Source organism: Phalacrocorax carbo, chromosome Z (assembly GCF_963921805.1).
Source record: "Phalacrocorax carbo chromosome Z, bPhaCar2.1, whole genome shotgun sequence".
NCBI lineage: Eukaryota > Metazoa > Chordata > Aves > Suliformes > Phalacrocoracidae > Phalacrocorax > Phalacrocorax carbo.
In genome coordinates, this window is record NC_087548.1 from 13,247,165 (window position 1) to 13,264,278 (window position 17,114).

A 17,114-nucleotide genomic window follows, 5' to 3' on the forward strand; every position below is an offset into this window, starting at 1 on the left:
GCGAGCGGGGGTTCTCGGGTTGGGGTACCTGGCGGTCTCTGGAGGCTGTGAGCTCCCAGTGCACCCCGAGTGCTGCGTTTGTGGTGCTGTGCCAGAGGGGTGGCTTGCAGGAGAGGCTGCAGTGGAGTCCTGCCCTTGCTTGCCCCCATGCCTGCCTTGGCGGTGGGCAGCCCGGGGGTGCTACCATTTGTTGCCCCTCCCTTTGGAGGAGCAGACAGGCCTGGGGGATGCATGGGAAATGTCGGCAGTTAATGGCCAGGGCTGCTTCACCTCAGCGTGGGTGAGCATGCAGGCAGGCAGGCTGCGGCTGTGATCCTCCAGGCCCGCTGCCTGTCCCCTGCCCGTTTCCCATGCAGGGCTGCCCACCCTGCGGGGGCGAGAGGATGGTCCTGCCCCAGCCACAGGCAACAGCTGAGTGGTCACAGGGGTGCTACGGGGCTGGGGCTGGCCTCACCAGTCGCTTGCGCTCCCCGGGAGCAAGCTTGACCTCGGCTGGAAGAAAACATTTTCCCGTCTGACGTGGATATGCAGCTGGGAAAGAGGAACTGGGCTGAATGGGCTCGGCAGCGTGCAGCCCTGTCATCAGCCGGGACCGCTGGCTCAGCCTTCCCATTGGCATGGGGTTGAGCCACCCAGTGCTTGCCGTGGCTGTGTAAACTGGTCCCATACTAGAGAACACAGCCAGGGCCTGGTCCGGCTTCCTACCAGGTTAATTTTTCACCTGGTTCATCATACTGTTGTGCAGACACCAATGTGCTGGCACAGCCATGGCTGGCAGGCATTGTGCTAGCCTGGTATGTGCCCGGCTGTGCTGGTTGTTGGGCCGGTAGCCCCGTGCCTGCGGAAAGCCCTGGCAGTGGCGCAGTTTGCAGCTGATAAAGCTTCCTGCAGCCAGCTCTCAGCCCTGGGGGTGGTCCGGAGTGGGGCCTTTCCCTAGTGAAATTTGGCGTTGCCGTGAAAAACGACCAAACACCCCCTCCAAACAACAAACCCAAACCTCATCCGGAGTCTCCCTTAGAAAGAGAATGCTAAAAATGGCAAATTTGTTGCGTTTGAAGAGTTGTAGCTTGTTCTGGAAACTAACCGTGGGTGTGCTAGCAGGCTGCTATTGAATTTTGGTTGGTTTTTTTTTTTTTTTTAAAGATATAAAACCTCCTCTGTAACTGTTCTTGCAGTGCTAAATTCAGCCGATACAAATATAGCAGTTACACCACATGACGGAAAACTCACTCTCAGTGGTCCCAGCTATGATGCAGTGGTTCCTCGGGCTGGCGCAGTGCTGCCTCCTTGCAGCCGTCCCTGCCTGCGTTGCCCCTGCCTTTAAGCAGAGCCTGGAGGCTTCCACCACGGCAGTGGTTTTGCACACCTAACACGGGGTGAGATAGAGGCAGCTGGGACAGCTCCTGGGAGGGTTGGGACCCCATCAAGAAACCCCTTCCTCAGTTTGGGGCAGGCTCAAAGGGTTGCATGCCATTTGCTGTAAAATGAAGAAGTGTGTTAATCTGGCTGCTGGCTGGCCAGTTCAGTGCTCTGATGCCTTATCTGCCTTTGCATACTGAAAACCGATTGAAAACTGGGTTTGCTTGCTCTGGAGAAGGGCCAGCGCAGAAATTTGGTGTGTGTTCATCAAGACTTGGTTTGTTTGTTTGTTTTCTTTCTAGAGGGACAGCTTAAATTTTACTGTCTTTCTCCTTTATTTTTCTGGTTTGCCGAGCTCCCACGCTGTCTCATCCCTTATGTCTAGCCTGGGTTTTCCTACTCCATGTGGTACCTGGAGGGGAGAGGTCGATGGGGCCAAGCCCTGCATTGGTGCCCTTGCAGGAGGAAGCAGATTTGCAAACCCTGTGTGATTAATTGCCACGTTTGCTGAGAAATCTCTCCACTTCTTACACAGCAGAGAACATTTCTGCTTTAGACATTGATTTCAGCAAAGTTCAGCTGCTGGAGTCTGACTGTTCCCATAGCATATGGGAATTGAAATGAACCATCTCCCCTTCCTCTGAGGGCTTCCTCGATGTCGTGAGCACCTTCCTTCCCAAGCCGTGTCGGTTTTGTAAGAGTAGGAAGGCTTGAGGAGTCATCCTTTTGTGGAGCCTTGGAAAGTGCAGTGGCCCCCATGAAGGCTGTGCTAAGGGGTGCCTCCAATACAGCACCTGATTTTGGGTGTCTTTGGGAGAGCAAGAGGAGGCTGCAGAAATGCCTGGGCTCCTCTTTGTTCCTCTCTGCCATCCGGCATCCTCCCCTCCCCTTCCTCCGTGGTCTCTGACCTTGTCCTGGCAGTGGCATGTTCTCCTTTTCCTGCGGAGGGACGGAAAGCAGCTTTATGCTCAACTCAAGAATATTTTTAGATATACAGAAGATGGCCTGGTGACTGCAGCAGCCTGCCCTACGTATGAAAAATTTGGAAAGCCTTTTCTGTGGCAGGTGTTCCTTGTCCCTTCAGCTTTGCAGCTTTGCTAGTGCTTCCAGATGGACGGCAATGGCACAGGCAGGCTCCTCCACCACCTCCTTGCCGCTGCCGCCGGGCTCCCTCACTCCAGACCCAAAATGCATTTCATTCCTCATCAGCGGAGCCAGTGGGGGCTGCGGGCCTCCGCAGAAACATTGCTGAACAGCTCAGGAATGCAGAGCTGGAGCCACTCCATGTGCTGGCGGAGGCGGCACGCTTCTCCATCCGTGCCTCCCTTCCCGCACCACCAGCATGGCTTTTTGACTCTGCAGGAGCAGGACCCCTGCCCTCTGACTCATTCCTGGCCCAAAATTGGATGTAGGAGGTTTTTATCCATTGCAAATCCTGCTCCTAGTCCACTCAGGTCCATGGTTGAGGGCAGCCTGCAGCAGTGTACCCCCTTCTGCAGGGGATTCGAGCTGGCAGCACCGAGCAGGGATGCACAGGCTCACCGTGTGCTGCTGCAGTGCAAGGCAGGCGAGGGAGGCTGCCAGCAAGCCTTGCCCTAACAGCCATAATAGGAGGCCTGGTAGGAGAAAATCAGTCAAAGAGAGAACAAGCAGATGTGTTTCATCCTGCCAGTGCTCTTGCATCCTCCCAGCAGCTGTGGTTTAAGGACAAGGCAGCCTGGGTCGAGGCAGAGCAGGGGCTTACTTCTCCAAGAGCCTGCTCATGTCGGGAGGAAAAGGAGTGTCACTGCTGGAGAGTATTGGGTTGGGCCCAGCTGGGGACTGGGGATGCTGAGAAAGGGAGGGAGAGGGACCCAGCACAGGGACCCTGAGGGGTGCAGCAATCTGGGGGACCCAGCACAGGGACCCCGAGGGGTGCAGCAATCTGGGGAAGAGCTGAAAGTTTCTGCACAGTGGGTAAACCAAAAGGTATGGGCTCTAGAAACCCTACAAGCTGCAGCAGGCAAGCGGGGTGCTTATTGACAACCTCCTTTTGATTTTATCATTTATTTCCGAATTTGCTTTGCTGTAAGAATGTTGTCATTTTAATTAAGTATTATTAAGCCTGGTATGTCGGAACCCTGTTAGGAGGTACTTGCTCTGAAGCTGATCTATGCAATCCTTCAAGCTTGAAGCTGATCCTTCAGGCTGGACCCAGCTTGGGGCCTGTTTGAGATGGCATGATGCAGACCTCGTGTGCCCTTGCAGTAAGACCTGCAGCAGCTGGTCCCTTGCCCTCCTGCGCATCATCCTGTGCAGGAATTCCCCAGCCCGCCTTTGTGCAGCAGTTGCTGCTGTAGACCCTGACCTCCTAGCACTCGGTGCGAATGGTGCATTCCCCAGGTGATTATTTTTAATGGGTAGGTTTGGTGCCTGGTGCCCTTATCTCACCTCCCCAAGTGGCTCCAGGCTTTTCCGTCTCTCTGGGTCTGTCTGTGCTCAGGCTGCTGTCTCAGCACCATCCGTATGGGGGGCCCTGATAGCCAGGGCAGGGCACTGCCAGCTCTGGGTCAAAGCTTGGTTTTCCTCTTGTGGCTTCTGTGTCACAGCAGCTTTAATTATAACCTCATCTGTCCTGCTCTCGTGGCTTATCTTGTGTGCTCCCATGCACTTGCTTCCTCCTTGCTGGCAGCATCTCTGCTGAGTACCAGCTACCACTGCTCCCGTGGGCGAGCAGGCTTTGGGACCTTAGGACAAGGAGACAAGGATCCCGACGCTGGCCAGAGACCCCAGGGTCAACACAGGGCTGGAAAGCGGGACCCCCTTGCAAGCTCGCCAGCACAGGGTGCAGCTCTTGCTCGCTGCTAGAAGCTGGATCCCAGCTTCTGTGGAGCAGAGGTGCTGCCATAAGGGAGGAGGAAGGACCCTGCAGGCCAGAGGGGCCAGCAGTCATAGCTAACCCATCTGTCTCCTCCAGCAGGTGACGCAGGAGTGGGGACAGCCCAGCCGCCACCATGGTTGCCCTCTCACTGAAAATCAGCATTGGCAATGTGGTGAAGACGATGCAGTTCGAGCCCTCCACCATGGTGTACGACGCCTGCCGGATGATCCGTGAGCGGGTGCCCGAGGCCCAGATGGGACAGCGTAAGTCCATGGCAGCTTAACTCTGGGCATTTCACTGGCCTCCCTTTCCTCTCCTGCCTCTGTGCCCATCTGGGCATTCCCAGAGCATTTGGGGGTGGGAGGAGCAAGGTCCAAGTCCCCCTGCCCAGTTGAGGTGAAGGGCTGAGCTCTTTGGGCTCCTTCCGTGACACCCCAGAAGAAATTTGGGGGTTTGGAAAGTAGGAAACCACATCTGGAAGTGAAATACTTGTAAAGTCCTTGGAGCCTGCTACTATTCCTGTCTCTGCTCCTCTCACCTACTTGCATTCATCACCAGTAGCCAGGACTAGGTGGGTTTAAACAGTTGCAGGGGTCGTAGTGAGCATTCGTAAACCATGTGAGTTTTTTTTCCTTTCTTGGGCGATATATAGTCCTCCATCGGGTCTGTCCCCTATGGCTGCTCTCTGCCAGACCCATGCTGGTGCTCCATTACCTTGCTAAGCCTTCTCAGCTCTAATATTTCCCTGATGCCACCAGGGTCAAAATTAAGCTTTTGCCTCATGAGGTCATGATGTGACTCATGCCTGTGCAGACGTGGCCTGTCCCTGGTATGCATAGGGAGTTGGAGCACCGGGACATTGTCTCGGGGGCTCTCCGGGGTCCCTGCTGCCTCCAAAAACAGCTGTGCCACAGGGGAGAGGCAGCAAACAGGAGGTCAGGAGTCGTGGGAAGAGATGGGGGGGAGCGACATCTGGGAGCAGCAAATTCCTCGAGGATGAAAGGAAATGCCGTCTCGCACCATGCCCAGCTGGCCAACAGTCTGTCAGACCATGGCTTTCGGTTTCAGAGAGGGACTGGATGTTTATGTGGATGTGGGGCTGTAGCCGTGTTGGAGGGAGCATTGCATTTCCTGCTCCTGGGCGTGAGCCAGCCTGTTTATAAAAAAATAGGCAAGGGAAAAGCCTTAAAGGGAACTGCTTATTCTGGAGTTCCTTTTCGGTTGCGCACAGCTTTTTTTTTTTTTGCTATCAGTTCCTTGCAGCTTTTGTTTCTCTTCGTTCTCCTTACCTAGTGGCACTCAGGGACCTCTTTTTGAGCTGCCCAGTTTTTTTGTCACCTTTGGGCTGGGGGAGCTTCAGTGTAGGCTTCCTGCTCTGCTCTTGCTCTGTCTTGCGAAGTGCCTTTTCCTGCCCAAGTTACAAATCTGGAGCAAGCTGCTCCGTTTTTAGTGCTTTCGAGTTATCTTCTTGGAATTTGCTTTGAAAATAGTTTGGGGTTTTTTTTAAATTTAAAAATAAAATGGCATGCCTCCGTGATTTTTCTGCTCCCTGTTTAGTAGGATCCTAACGGCATTCTTAGCCAGACAGGAGCGGGGTGGCTCAGGAATGTGTCCCTCCCCTTAGAGAGCTGCCAACAATATGACTTCTTATAAACTTAACAGCCAGCCAAGACAGCATGCAGCGCAGGGTTGTTGGAAAGGCGGAGAAGGACCTTTCCCAGGGCAAATCCTGGCATGGTGCTGGCCTCTTGCAGCGTGAAAATGGGTCTATCCCTGTGGGTCTGAGCTGGGTTGCCGCAGCCGGGGCTCCAGCAGCAGCACTTTCACTGAGTACCCCAGCCCTGAGGCAGCAGGATTTGGTGAACCGCACATATTCACCACCTCTGAGACCTTGTAAGCCTTGATCCTGTCCACCTTCAGCCTCCTCTGCCCCAAACAGAGGTAGTCCCAGCTCCTTTAGTCCATCAGCCTAAAGCTCCATCATTTAAGTTGCGTCTCTTTGTATCTTTTCAAACTCTGCTGTGTCCTTCTGGAGAGGTGCGAACCGCACCACCACTGAGTACTTGAAGTGTGGATGTGCCTAGGTTTAATAGACCGGTTCCCAGCACACTTCCTGGTGATGCCCAGAGATTTACTACCTTGCTTTGGCTGCTGCTACATGTTGCACCAAAGATTTCTGAGAGCTGTCAACCACAACTCCAAGCTTTTCCTTCTGTTGTGACTGTCAATTCCAAGTTCAGCATTGCGTAGGCATGCTTCAGATTATTTTTTCCATAGATAACTATGTAAAACACGTACCTCGAAGCCTGCTTGCCAGCGTTTTGCCCACTCATTAGGTTAGGCTCCAATTTTCACAGCGCTGCTGTGCTTCATGCATTGAGCTGTACTGATGCACATCCCTGGGTGCAGGCTGGCGTCTTTGTGTCGCTGTCCTGCTCAGGATTACCCTGGCAGGGACTTTACCTGTTTTTCAGCCAATGATTTTGGGCTGTTCCTCTCGGATGAAGACCCAAAGAAAGGGATCTGGCTGGAGGCTGGGAAGGCTCTGGACTACTACATGCTTCGCAATGGGGTAAGCATCCATCCCACATCCTTCCAGCTGGTACCTGCCTTAGCTCTGCAGTTGGATGTGGCCACAGTGTGGAGGTGGCGTGGGGGCTTGCTCTCCTGCCTTGCACTGGGCCCCACAGCACCCCCAGTTCCCCTCACAATTGCACCGAGGCGAGGGAGCTGATGGTGGGATGTGGGTACCCTGTGCTGGTGCCACTGCTGGGAGTTGTGCTCTCCTGTGCCTGCAGGATACCATGGAGTACAAGAAGAAGCAGCGGCCCCTGAAGATCCGCATGCTGGATGGGACAGTGAAAACGGTGATGGTGGACGACTCCAAAACTGTCACGGACATGCTCATGACAATCTGTGCCCGCATCGGTGAGAGGAAGGGGTAGCAACAGGGGGGAGGAAGGGAGGTAAAGAGAGGTGGCAGCGCCTGATGGAGGTACTGGGGGAGTGGCAGCAGCTCTGTGGCAATGGTCTGGCAGTGGGGAAGTCCAAGGGTTGTGTGATGCTGGGGAGGGGATGCTGCTCTGGTCCCCTGTTTCACTCCAGGCTCTATATTTGGCAGCAGTGTGGTGCTGAGCTTGGTCTTCTGCTCTCCTGTAGGCATCACCAACTATGATGAGTACTCACTTGTTCGGGAGATTATGGAAGAGAAGAAGGAGGAAGTTACTGGCACCCTCAAGAAAGACAAGACCCTGTTACGAGATGAGAAGAAGATGGAGAAGCTCAAGCAGAAGTTGCACACAGATGATGAGTGTAGGTGCCTGCATGTGCTGGGGTCAGGGTCACCTGTACTGAAGACAGTGGGGAGGGAAGCAGAAACCCCTGCAAGGGGAAGACCCAGTGCAGGGGAGCGGAGGTGATGGTGGAGAGGACTGTGACGAGGAGATGTGCCCACAGTCCCTGGACTGTCTCCTGCTTGGAGGCCCAGGGCAGAGGGGTGAGAGCTGGGATGCACCAGATGGATGTCTGTTTCTTGCTCTGCACGAGCAGCCCCAGGGCCAGGACCGACCCTGCCTGGGTGCCCATCTCTGCTCACGCCCTGTCATTGCCTACAGTGAATTGGCTGGACCATGGGCGGACCCTGCGCGAGCAAGGCATCGATGACAATGAAACGCTGCTGCTGCGGCGCAAGTTCTTCTACTCTGACCAGAATGTGGACTCGCGGGATCCTGTGCAGCTCAACCTGCTTTACGTGCAGGTACGGTTCCCCAGAGCACCTAGGCCAGCTGCCCCATGCGAGCCCCCCACTGGGGCTGGTGGCTGAGGGGTTTGGCCAGGAGCCACCATAGGGGCACTTCAGGATGCCCAGTTATCTCCTGGGTAAGAGCCAACACTAGTAATCCCAGCCGTGCTCTCTGCATACTCTGGAGCTCCTCAGGGGATCCCGTGTCTCCTCTGCCTGGTAGGAACCATCCTGAAGTCCTGCTGCTGTTCCTTATCCAGGCATGGTGATGGTCCCTGTAGAGCGCAGCCTGCCCCTAGATCCTTTTCTTTTTTATGGCCACTTCTTTCTGTCTGGAAAACAGGTCCTGCCCAGTGTGGAAGGGAGCGGTGGCAGGGCTGCATGGCTGCCCAGCCCATGGTAGTGTCTTCTCTTTCCACACAGGCTCGCGACGACATCCTTAACGGTTCCCACCCTGTCTCCTTTGACAAAGCCTGTGAGTTTGCCGGCTACCAGTGCCAGATCCAGTTTGGGCCACACAATGAACAGAAGCACAAGCCAGGCTTTCTGGAGTGAGTGTCGTGGGGACCCCCAGGTGGCTTGAGCAGCTTGGCAGTCCCCAGCACCACACGGGCGCATGGGGCTCCGGGGGTATGGCTGCCTCTGGTGTGACCCCTCTACTCCCTGCAGCATGGTGCCCAAGCGTGGAGGTCCATGCATGGTGTGAGAGGTGCCTGTCACCCATCCTGCTCCCTCTGGCACCCCCCAGGACATGCAGCCAGCTCTGATGGGGGAAATCCCAGCCCACCATATGGTCTCTCCTGATGCCGCATGAAGGGCTGCATCCTTGGCACCTCCACCCCATTCTCAGCAGGGCAGCTCCTGGGGCAGCTTTCTTTACTGCAGCAACCTCTCCCACATCCTTCCTGCTCCCAAAAACTCACAGCCTGTGCCCTGGCAGGGGTTTGGTCGAGGCTCTGGGTTGGGCCTCTTTGTAGTCAAAGACAAACACTGGCTTCAGGCTCTGCTGCTAACAGCTAGCTTGGCTGTCTCTTGGCAGACTCAAGGATTTCCTGCCCAAGGAGTACATCAAGCAGAAAGGGGAGCGCAAGATCTTCATGGTACGTGCAGGTGGGGTGTTGAGGCCTGGGTTCTAGTTCCTCCTCACCAAAGATTGAGGCTGCTCTTGTCTCTGGTTGCAACACGTAGCATCTTGGCGGGTGAGAAACAGGAGCAGGAAGCTGTACGTGGGCAGACAATGTAACTCCTGAGGTCTCAGAGGTCAGAGGGATGCTGTAACAGGGCCAGGGGGTGCTGGTGGGGTAGGGAGAGCCTGGAAAGGCTGTGAGAGGGCGATGGTGGCACAGCCAGGGGACTGTGAGGCTAGCATGGTGTTCTGTCTTTGCTGTCGCAGGCACACAAGAGCTGCGGGAGCATGAGTGAGATCGAGGCCAAAGTTCGCTATGTGAAACTTGCCCGTTCCCTCAAGACCTACGGGGTCTCCTTCTTCTTGGTCAAGGTAGAGCAGCAGCTCTGCTGGTCCCACCTCTCACTGGCCAAAACTCCTCCAGCATCCCTCCATCCATCATGTCCCCAGCTGGTACCCCTCAACCCACATTGCTCCAGTTTTCCCTGCATCTCCACTGTCTGCTTTCTCCTTGTTCTTGCCTTTCCCTCTGTGCTGCCTTCGCTCTTCTTGGTTCATGCTTCTTCTCATTTTCAAGCCCCATGTCATGGTTGTGACCACCAGAAAATGTGGCTTGGGGGTGTTTGGTAATGACAGCAGGCCTCAGAGGTCTCTGCCTGGGCGGATCTGTCCCAGGGACAGCCCACAACCCTTCTGTTGTGGCCTGCAGGAGAAGATGAAGGGGAAGAACAAGCTGGTGCCGCGGCTGCTGGGGATTACCAAGGAGTGTGTGATGCGTGTGGATGAGAAGACCAAGGAAGTGATTCAGGAGTGGAGCCTGACCAACATCAAGCGTTGGGCAGCCTCACCCAAGAGCTTCACCCTGGTAGGGACCAGCCGTGGTCCACCCCCCTCCCCCTCCCCAGCAGTGTCCCTGTAGGGGGCTTCTCTCACGCCCACCCCTCTCTTGGGTATTGCCCTGTGGTGGGAATGCCTTGCCCTCCTCTGGTGCCTCTCCTGCTGCTGTTTTGGAGCACTTGGGTGCTTAGTGCATACCAGAGGGGCTCAGGATAGCTGCCAGTGCCCTGCTCCAATGCTACCCCGTGCCCTGCCATTGCAGGATTTTGGAGATTACCAGGATGGTTACTACTCTGTGCAGACAACGGAAGGGGAGCAGATTGCCCAGCTGATTGCAGGCTACATCGACATCATCCTCAAAAAGGTGACGCTGTGCTGAGAAGGGCACTGGTAACTGGCTCTTCTCCAGAGAGGGGCGCAGGGTGCTCCTTCCAGCTGCCTCTAGAGAGCCATTGGCACATGGTGCTGCTGGGGGAGCTGGAGACAGGGCAGGAGGAACCCTGTGGCCCTGGTATGATGTCTGGGCTGCAGGAGGAGGGGAAGGGTGGAAAGTATGTACTAGATGACATGTTTTCTCTGTCTCTCCACAGAAAAAAAGCAAAGACCACTTTGGACTGGAGGGGGATGAGGAGTCCACCATGCTGGAAGACTCTGTGTCTCCAAAGAAGTAAGTCCTCCAGGAGCAAGTTAGCTGCCAAGCAGAAGTTGAATGGAGAGCGGGCTCCAGCCAAGCTTGCAGCACAGCATGTCTGTAGGAATAGCTGCCAGTCCTTTGGTGGCAGCATTCCTACAGAGCCTGGTGCCAGGGCTGTGGGCATCCCCTGACCTGGTATTTCTCCCCTGTTCAGGTCAACCGTCTTGCAGCAGCAGTTTAACCGTGTAGGCAAGGCGGAGCTGGGCTCGGTGGCGCTGCCAGCCATCATGCGGACAGGGGCTGGAGGGCCAGAAAACTTCCAGGTGGGCACGATGCCGCAGCCTCAACTGCAAATCACCAGTGGCCAGATGCACCGAGGGCACATGCCTCCCCTGGTAAGCTCTCCCTGTGCCCACCACAGGGCACAAACTCCAAAAGGGGCTCATGTTGACCCATCTGTTCGGGTCCGTGGCCAGGTGTTGGCTTGCCTTAAAGAGCTGGCCTCATGTGCTTGCTGGCCTGGCTGAGCTGGCATCCTCCTGCACCCACTCTGCACCAGACTACACCCTGGTGTTTTCCCCTGGCCAGTGGCCACAGCCTCTCCCTCAGGTTGAGCTGCTCCGAGCTGCTGTGCCTGGCCAGCCCCACCAGTGCCGTGGTTCACAGCACACCCTGACTTTGGTGTCCCCCATGTCCTCTGCAGCCAGAGAAGACCACCAGGAGGCTGTTTTCTTTGGCCCCACTTAACCTGCTGTGGGGCTTGCTGTAAAAGCCTTGTGGGGTCCCACTGCATCTGCTCCGCACTCCCTGAGAGCTGATTAACTGTGAGACTCGCTTGTACCCACGGTGGGGCAGGGCATTTCCCATTGGAAGGTGCAGAGGGGAGAGCACCTTTTTGCTAGGTGCACCCCACTTTGTGGAGGTGCCTACCTAGAGCACTGTCATCAACACTTTACACCATGTTGCAGGGGGGCGTGTGAACCAAATATTTAAGCCTAGATTCTGAGCCTCCGGCGTACCTCATTCTGGCCTTTTTGCAGACTTCAGCCCAGCAAGCACTGACTGGCACCATCAACTCCAGCATGCAGGCTGTGCATGCAGCCCAGGCCACACTGGATGACTTTGAGACCTTGCCACCCCTCGGGCAGGATGCTGTGAGTGCTGGGTGAAGGCGCGGTGCTGGGAGTGAACCTCGCTGGAGGTTGTGGGCTGGGCTGGGGGAGGCTGGCTGCATTCCCAGGAGGTGTGTCACCAGCTCCTGAGAAGGTCTGCCTGCAAAAAGGTGGGGTTGTATCCCACTCTGGGGGCAGGGGTGGATGGGACACTTGGTCATGTTGCTTGGTCAGGATGGGCTGGGGAGTTGGGTAGTCACAGCTCTTTCTTCCTTCCTTGTCTTCTCTTTGCTGTACCTATCTGTGAGAGCATGGGTGCAGCTATCCACCATCACCACATCTTCTGACCCCGTTCTCCCCATTTCAGGCATCCAAAGCTTGGCGTAAAAACAAGATGGATGAGTCAAAGCATGAGATCCACTCCCAAGTGGATGCTATCACTGCCGGCACAGCCTCGGTGGTCAACCTCACTGCAGGTACGTGGAGGGTTGAAGACGGATGCCCCATCGCTGCAGAAGCCTTGGTCTCTCTTGTCTGGCTAAAGGTCGTGGCCCCTGTCCTCCATCAGACACTGGAGGAGCCAGCCTGCCCCAGCTAGAGCTAAACCAAGCCTGACTGCTGCTAGTGTGCCTATAGAGCTGGACATGCCCCTGCAGCTTGCCCTGCCTTTAGATGCCTGCATGTGCCCAGCCCAGTCCTTCCAGTCCTTGGCTGACCAGCCATCCTTTGGACCAGGAGCATGTTGCCCAGTCACTGCCATAGCTCCGGGCACAGCCATGGCATGATGCAGCTCTCCTGCCCAAACTCTGTTTGGGCAGAGTTTGGGCTCTCCTGCCCAAACTCAGCTGATGTGATCACCTTTTAGGGCTAGGAGCCAGAAGGTCTCCCTCCCCTCCCAGGAAGGAGAACCACATCGGTGACAGGCACAGGGATGCTCTTAGAGCATCACTTGAAGCATGTCCCATCCTGACTTGTCTCATTCCTGTGCAGGGGATCCAGCAGACACAGACTACACCGCTGTGGGCTGTGCTGTCACCACCATTTCTTCGAACCTGACGGAGATGTCTAAGGGTGTGAAGCTGCTGGCTGCGCTCATGGAGGATGAAGGAGGGAATGGACGGCAGCTTCTGCAGGCAGCCAAGAACCTGGCGAGCGCTGTCTCAGATCTGCTGAAAACGGCACAGCCTGCCAGCGCTGAGGTGGGAGACAGGAATGGCCGTGGGGCAAGAGGAGGGTGGAAGCCAAGGGGAACCATTAGGTGAAGTTTTACGGCTTCCTCATGAGCCTGGTGTTGATTCTGCCTCATACCTTGCAGCCTCGCCAGAATCTCCTGCAGGCTGCCGGCCTTGTGGGCCAGACCAGCGGGGAGCTGCTGCAGCAGATCGGGGAGAGTGACACCGACCCTCGGTTCCAGGTGAGTGTACCTGGCGGCACCCAGGACACCTGCTCCCTAAAACCATTGGCCTTTGCACAGGACCTGGCAGGAGGGCTTTGGGCCAAAGCTTGGCCAGTGCCCAGCAGTGACTTTGCTGAGGGAGGGGACAGGCCATTGCCCATCTCTGTCCCTAATGCCGCTGTGATATAATGCGTCTTATCTTGTGGATTCCCATGTAGATCCCAGAAAGCCGGCGAGCTTGGATCCTGCCTGCCTCTGACCCAAAGACGGTAAAAGGGGGCTGTAGGCATGGCTTGGTGGTCCCTGTCCTCTCCAATGTGAGGTGTTCCTCTGGGGACTATCAGCTGAACTATTTGGAGAAGGGCTCTTGACAAAAATCTGCTTTTTTGGTGGTTGGCTTTCAGAAGTCCATGCACTCGGGTCACTGCTTGGGCGAGTGCTGCCCTGGGAGTCCTCCATTGCAGCTGCCTCAGCTCCTGCCTGCCACTCCCTGCCTATGGGAGCTGTTTGTGTGTCCCCATCAGAGACCCAGGGTGGCTGGAGCCCTGTGGTTTATTCTGGCTGAGCTGACTTACAGCCAGCTTGCTTTCCTACAACTGCTCCTTCCAGCACAAGGAAGGTAGCACACCATACTGAGAAGGAAGATCCAGCTGTAGAAACTCCAGAAAGGAGGGTTTTCTGTTCATTGCAGTCTCAACGAGAGCAGAAAAGTCTGGACAGATAGCCAAGGGGAGCAGAAAAGCTAGTACCAGGGCAGGAAGCTATGCTCAGCCAGGTGACAGTGCCAGGATAGGGCAGCTCCAAGGTGTGGATTTAGGACCTGGAAGACGATTTGCCCACATGCAGCAGGATGCTCTCCCTGCAATTGGCAGACCCGAGTGTATCTGCTTCCTTCCTGGGGCTCAGCTGCAGCAGTCTGGGGACTCTCGAGTTGGGTGCATGCGCTCTCCAGTCTCTCTTCCTGTCTGGAAAGGTGGTGGATGGCGACAGGAGTGGTCTTGGCTTGCAGGAGGCGAGGGGAGGCTGTGACACCTCTGGCTTGGTGCTGGAGGCTTAGCTGTCACAGGGTGCCGGGCCAATCACTGTGAGCATGCACACGGCCGGAGGGTTGCAGGTGCAGCAGGCAGAGAGCACTGCCCTGTGTACCAAGGTCTTTGCCCTGAGCATATGCTGTCTAGCGCTGGTGCTGCCAGTTTTTACCGGTAGCATGCTGTGGGAGCTAATCCTGAAGTCTGCAGCGTGCAGTCATGTCTGATGCCCTGTGGGAAAGCAGTTTGTCATGTGCTGGTTGCTGCCTGTTTCGTGCTGGCAGGGTGGCCCCCTACCTTCCCTGCCACCCCCAGGGACAGGAGGCTGATTGTCATGTCATACCTCTCCTTTAGGCCTGGGAATGATAGTGGAGATGTAGCCCATTGCTAACGAGCTAAAAAATAGTTGGCATGCTTGCAGTACAGGCAACCAGTGTGGGCAGCATCTTCCACTTGCCTGTTGCTGGTGTGGTGAGTCCGTGGGCAGGCAGCTGCTCCCGTTGTGGCTCCTGTGCCCGCCACTTGGCTGGAGGGGTTTGTCAGTTTTTTGCCATTTGGCTTTGCACAGGCAGTGCCAGCAGTGCCTTGCAGCATGTTGTCGCTGTGGTACAACTGGGGACTCAGTGCGGGTTATTGCCTGTGGAGTGGGCAGTGAGAGGGTCATGAGTGTCGGGGTGATGCTGAGGGTTGCCTGAGCTGCTCTGGGCAGTGTTTGTGGTGGTGCTGCAGTGCAGGCTGTGGATCAAGGCCAGGTTACAGCCTCACTGTCGTCTGTAGCACACAGTAGAGATGGGGTGGAGGTATTGCCAGCCACTCCAGGTGTCCAGTGCTGCTGGTGCTGGGCCAGAGTGGATGAAAGGCCACCAAAAGATCATGTTTCCCTGCTGAATATTTCATGAGAGCCCTGTGGGCAGCTGCTGGTGCTACTGCTCCCATGGCTCCCATGCTGACACTTTGTGTCCCCTCCAGGACATGCTCATGCAGCTGGCAAAGGCGGTGGCCAGTGCTGCTGCTGCGCTGGTGCTCAAAGCCAAGAATGTGGCTCAGAAAACAGAGGACTCTGCACTGCAAACGCAGGTGATCGCTGCTGCCACCCAGTGTGCCCTTTCCACCTCCCAGCTGGTGGCCTGCACCAAGGTAAGCAACAAGGTTAACCCTTGCCTCGGTGTGGCTGCAGGCATCACCTGGCTGGCGGCAGCTCCATGGTGGGCTTGTAGGTGTGCCAGGATGACACATCCTCAGGCGAGTTATTAGGGGTCTGGCACCAGAAGGATGGGCTGCCTCGGTCTAGGGTCCTTGCCACTGTGCCCAAGCACTGAAATATTCTCTTTGGAGGAACAGAAGTTGGGGACAGCTGTCCCTGCACAGCTCCTGCAAGGAGCCCACCACACTGGCTGCCCAGCCTTTCTCCTCCTCTCCAGGTAGTGGCTCCCACAATCAGCTCCCCAGTTTGCCAGGAGCAACTGATTGAGGCTGGCAAGTTGGTAGCCAAGTCAGCAGAGGGCTGCGTGGAGGCCTCCAAGGCGGCCACCGATGATGACCAGCTCCTGAAGCAGGTTGGGGTGGCAGCCACGGCTGTCACCCAGGCCCTGAACGACCTGCTGCAGCATATCAAGCAGCATGCGTTGGGCGGGCAGCCCATCGGGCGCTACGACCAGGCCACCGACACCATCCTCAACGTCACCGAGAACATATTCAGCTCTATGGGCGATGCTGGTGAGAGCAGCTGATGGCACCTGGGGCAGAGCATGGTGGATGGGGAACTATCAGGGAGCCCACAGGACTTGCTAACAGGCAACCCTTCCTTTCTGTCCCAGGGGAAATGGTGCGGCAGGCTCGTATTCTGGCCCAGGCCACCTCTGACCTTGTCAATGCCATCAAAGCCGATGCAGAGGGAGAGACAGACCTGGAGAACTCGCGCAAGCTGCTCAGCGCAGCCAAGATCCTGGCTGATGCCACCGCCAAGATGGTGGAGGCTGCGAAGGTCAGTGGCATGGAAGAAAATGGACACTGGCCCCATCTGACACTGCCCCCATCTGACTCTGCCAGTGTGGTGCTGTGGTGAGGATGAGCAGCCCCTGGGTCGGGGAGCAGTTCCCAGAGCAAGAGCCTACACTGAGCTGAGGACCTGTGCAATGGACTGGGGCTCCTGGAGCTGTGGGTGATCACAGAGGAGCTGTTAGCTCTCCTGGAGAGGCTTTGGACAACTCCACTATAGGTGGCCAGGCTGCCCTAGGGGGACTTCCTGGCATCAGGCCAGAGGACAGCCACTGTTGCAGGAGAACAAGGGACCCAGTGGTGCCTGCAAGGTGTGATGGATTTTCTCTTTCTCCAGGGAGCTGCAGCCCACCCAGACAGCGAGGAGCAGCAGCAGCGGCTGCGTGAGGCAGCGGAGGGGCTCCGCATGGCAACCAATGCAGCAGCCCAGAATGCCATCAAGAAGAAGCTTGTACACAAGCTAGAGGTGAGACGCTGGGCAAGGGGGCCATGGAGGGCAGGCAGGCACGGTTAACGATCGAGACCTGGCCAGGAGCCCCTGTATCCCTGTACTTTCCAGAGGGAAAAAGTCCTTTTTGTCTACAGTGTCCGTGCTGCATCCTGCAGAGACCTCCCCACTGCTCCCTTCCCATCCTGTGTGCACACCGTTTCACTGTGGGATGCCAGGCAGCAAGGGTGCTGGGGATGCTCTGGTGTTACAGGCAGAGGCATGAGAAGAGAACTTTAGGGGCAGCTGGGCCCCAGTGCATGACTGGGGGGCTCTGGGCAGGCTGCTCTGCCACTGGTGCTAACCCATGCCTCCCCCCACCAGCACGCGGCCAAGCAAGCTGCGGCATCTGCCACCCAGACCATCGCCGCCGCGCAGCACGCTGCCTCCTCCAACAAGAACCCTGCTGCGCAGCAGCAGCTGGTGCAGAGCTGCAAGGTAAGGGCCCAGGCCTGATTGTGGCGTCTCCTGTGCCTCCTGTCCCCATCCCTTCTCCCATCAGCTGTGCTGGGGCTCCATGTTTGGCCACAGTGGG

At 56.5% G+C, this 17,114-nt stretch overlaps 1 protein-coding gene across 3 annotated transcripts in view; it reads left to right on the top strand.

Annotated features, from left to right (window-relative positions):
• The window catches only part of TLN1 (talin 1), a 35,320-nt gene that overhangs the window by 1,593 nt on the left and 16,613 nt on the right, over positions 1-17,114 (top strand). The window contains exons 2-23 of one of the 3 annotated variants that reach the window (XM_064438511.1): positions 4,319-4,482; positions 6,694-6,791; positions 7,018-7,147; positions 7,379-7,531; positions 7,834-7,976; positions 8,385-8,512; positions 9,001-9,061; positions 9,355-9,459; positions 9,797-9,952; positions 10,187-10,288; positions 10,515-10,591; positions 10,773-10,953; positions 11,599-11,712; positions 12,038-12,146; positions 12,661-12,869; positions 12,986-13,084; positions 13,285-13,335; positions 15,064-15,231; positions 15,516-15,810; positions 15,912-16,078; positions 16,430-16,558; positions 16,904-17,017. In XM_064438511.1, the coding sequence (XP_064294581.1) occupies positions 4,353-4,482; positions 6,694-6,791; positions 7,018-7,147; positions 7,379-7,531; positions 7,834-7,976; positions 8,385-8,512; positions 9,001-9,061; positions 9,355-9,459; positions 9,797-9,952; positions 10,187-10,288; positions 10,515-10,591; positions 10,773-10,953; positions 11,599-11,712; positions 12,038-12,146; positions 12,661-12,869; positions 12,986-13,084; positions 13,285-13,335; positions 15,064-15,231; positions 15,516-15,810; positions 15,912-16,078; positions 16,430-16,558; positions 16,904-17,017 (2,919 nt within the window). In that variant the 5' untranslated portion in view covers positions 4,319-4,352. Of the gene's footprint in view, positions 1-4,315; positions 4,483-6,693; positions 6,792-7,017; positions 7,148-7,378; positions 7,532-7,833; positions 7,977-8,384; positions 8,513-9,000; positions 9,062-9,354; positions 9,460-9,796; positions 9,953-10,186; positions 10,289-10,514; positions 10,592-10,772; positions 10,954-11,598; positions 11,713-12,037; positions 12,147-12,660; positions 12,870-12,985; positions 13,085-13,284; positions 13,336-15,063; positions 15,232-15,515; positions 15,811-15,911; positions 16,079-16,429; positions 16,559-16,903; positions 17,018-17,114 lie in introns of all 3 variants that reach the window. The other 2 variants (XM_064438510.1, XM_064438512.1) reach the window with 2 other exon arrangements.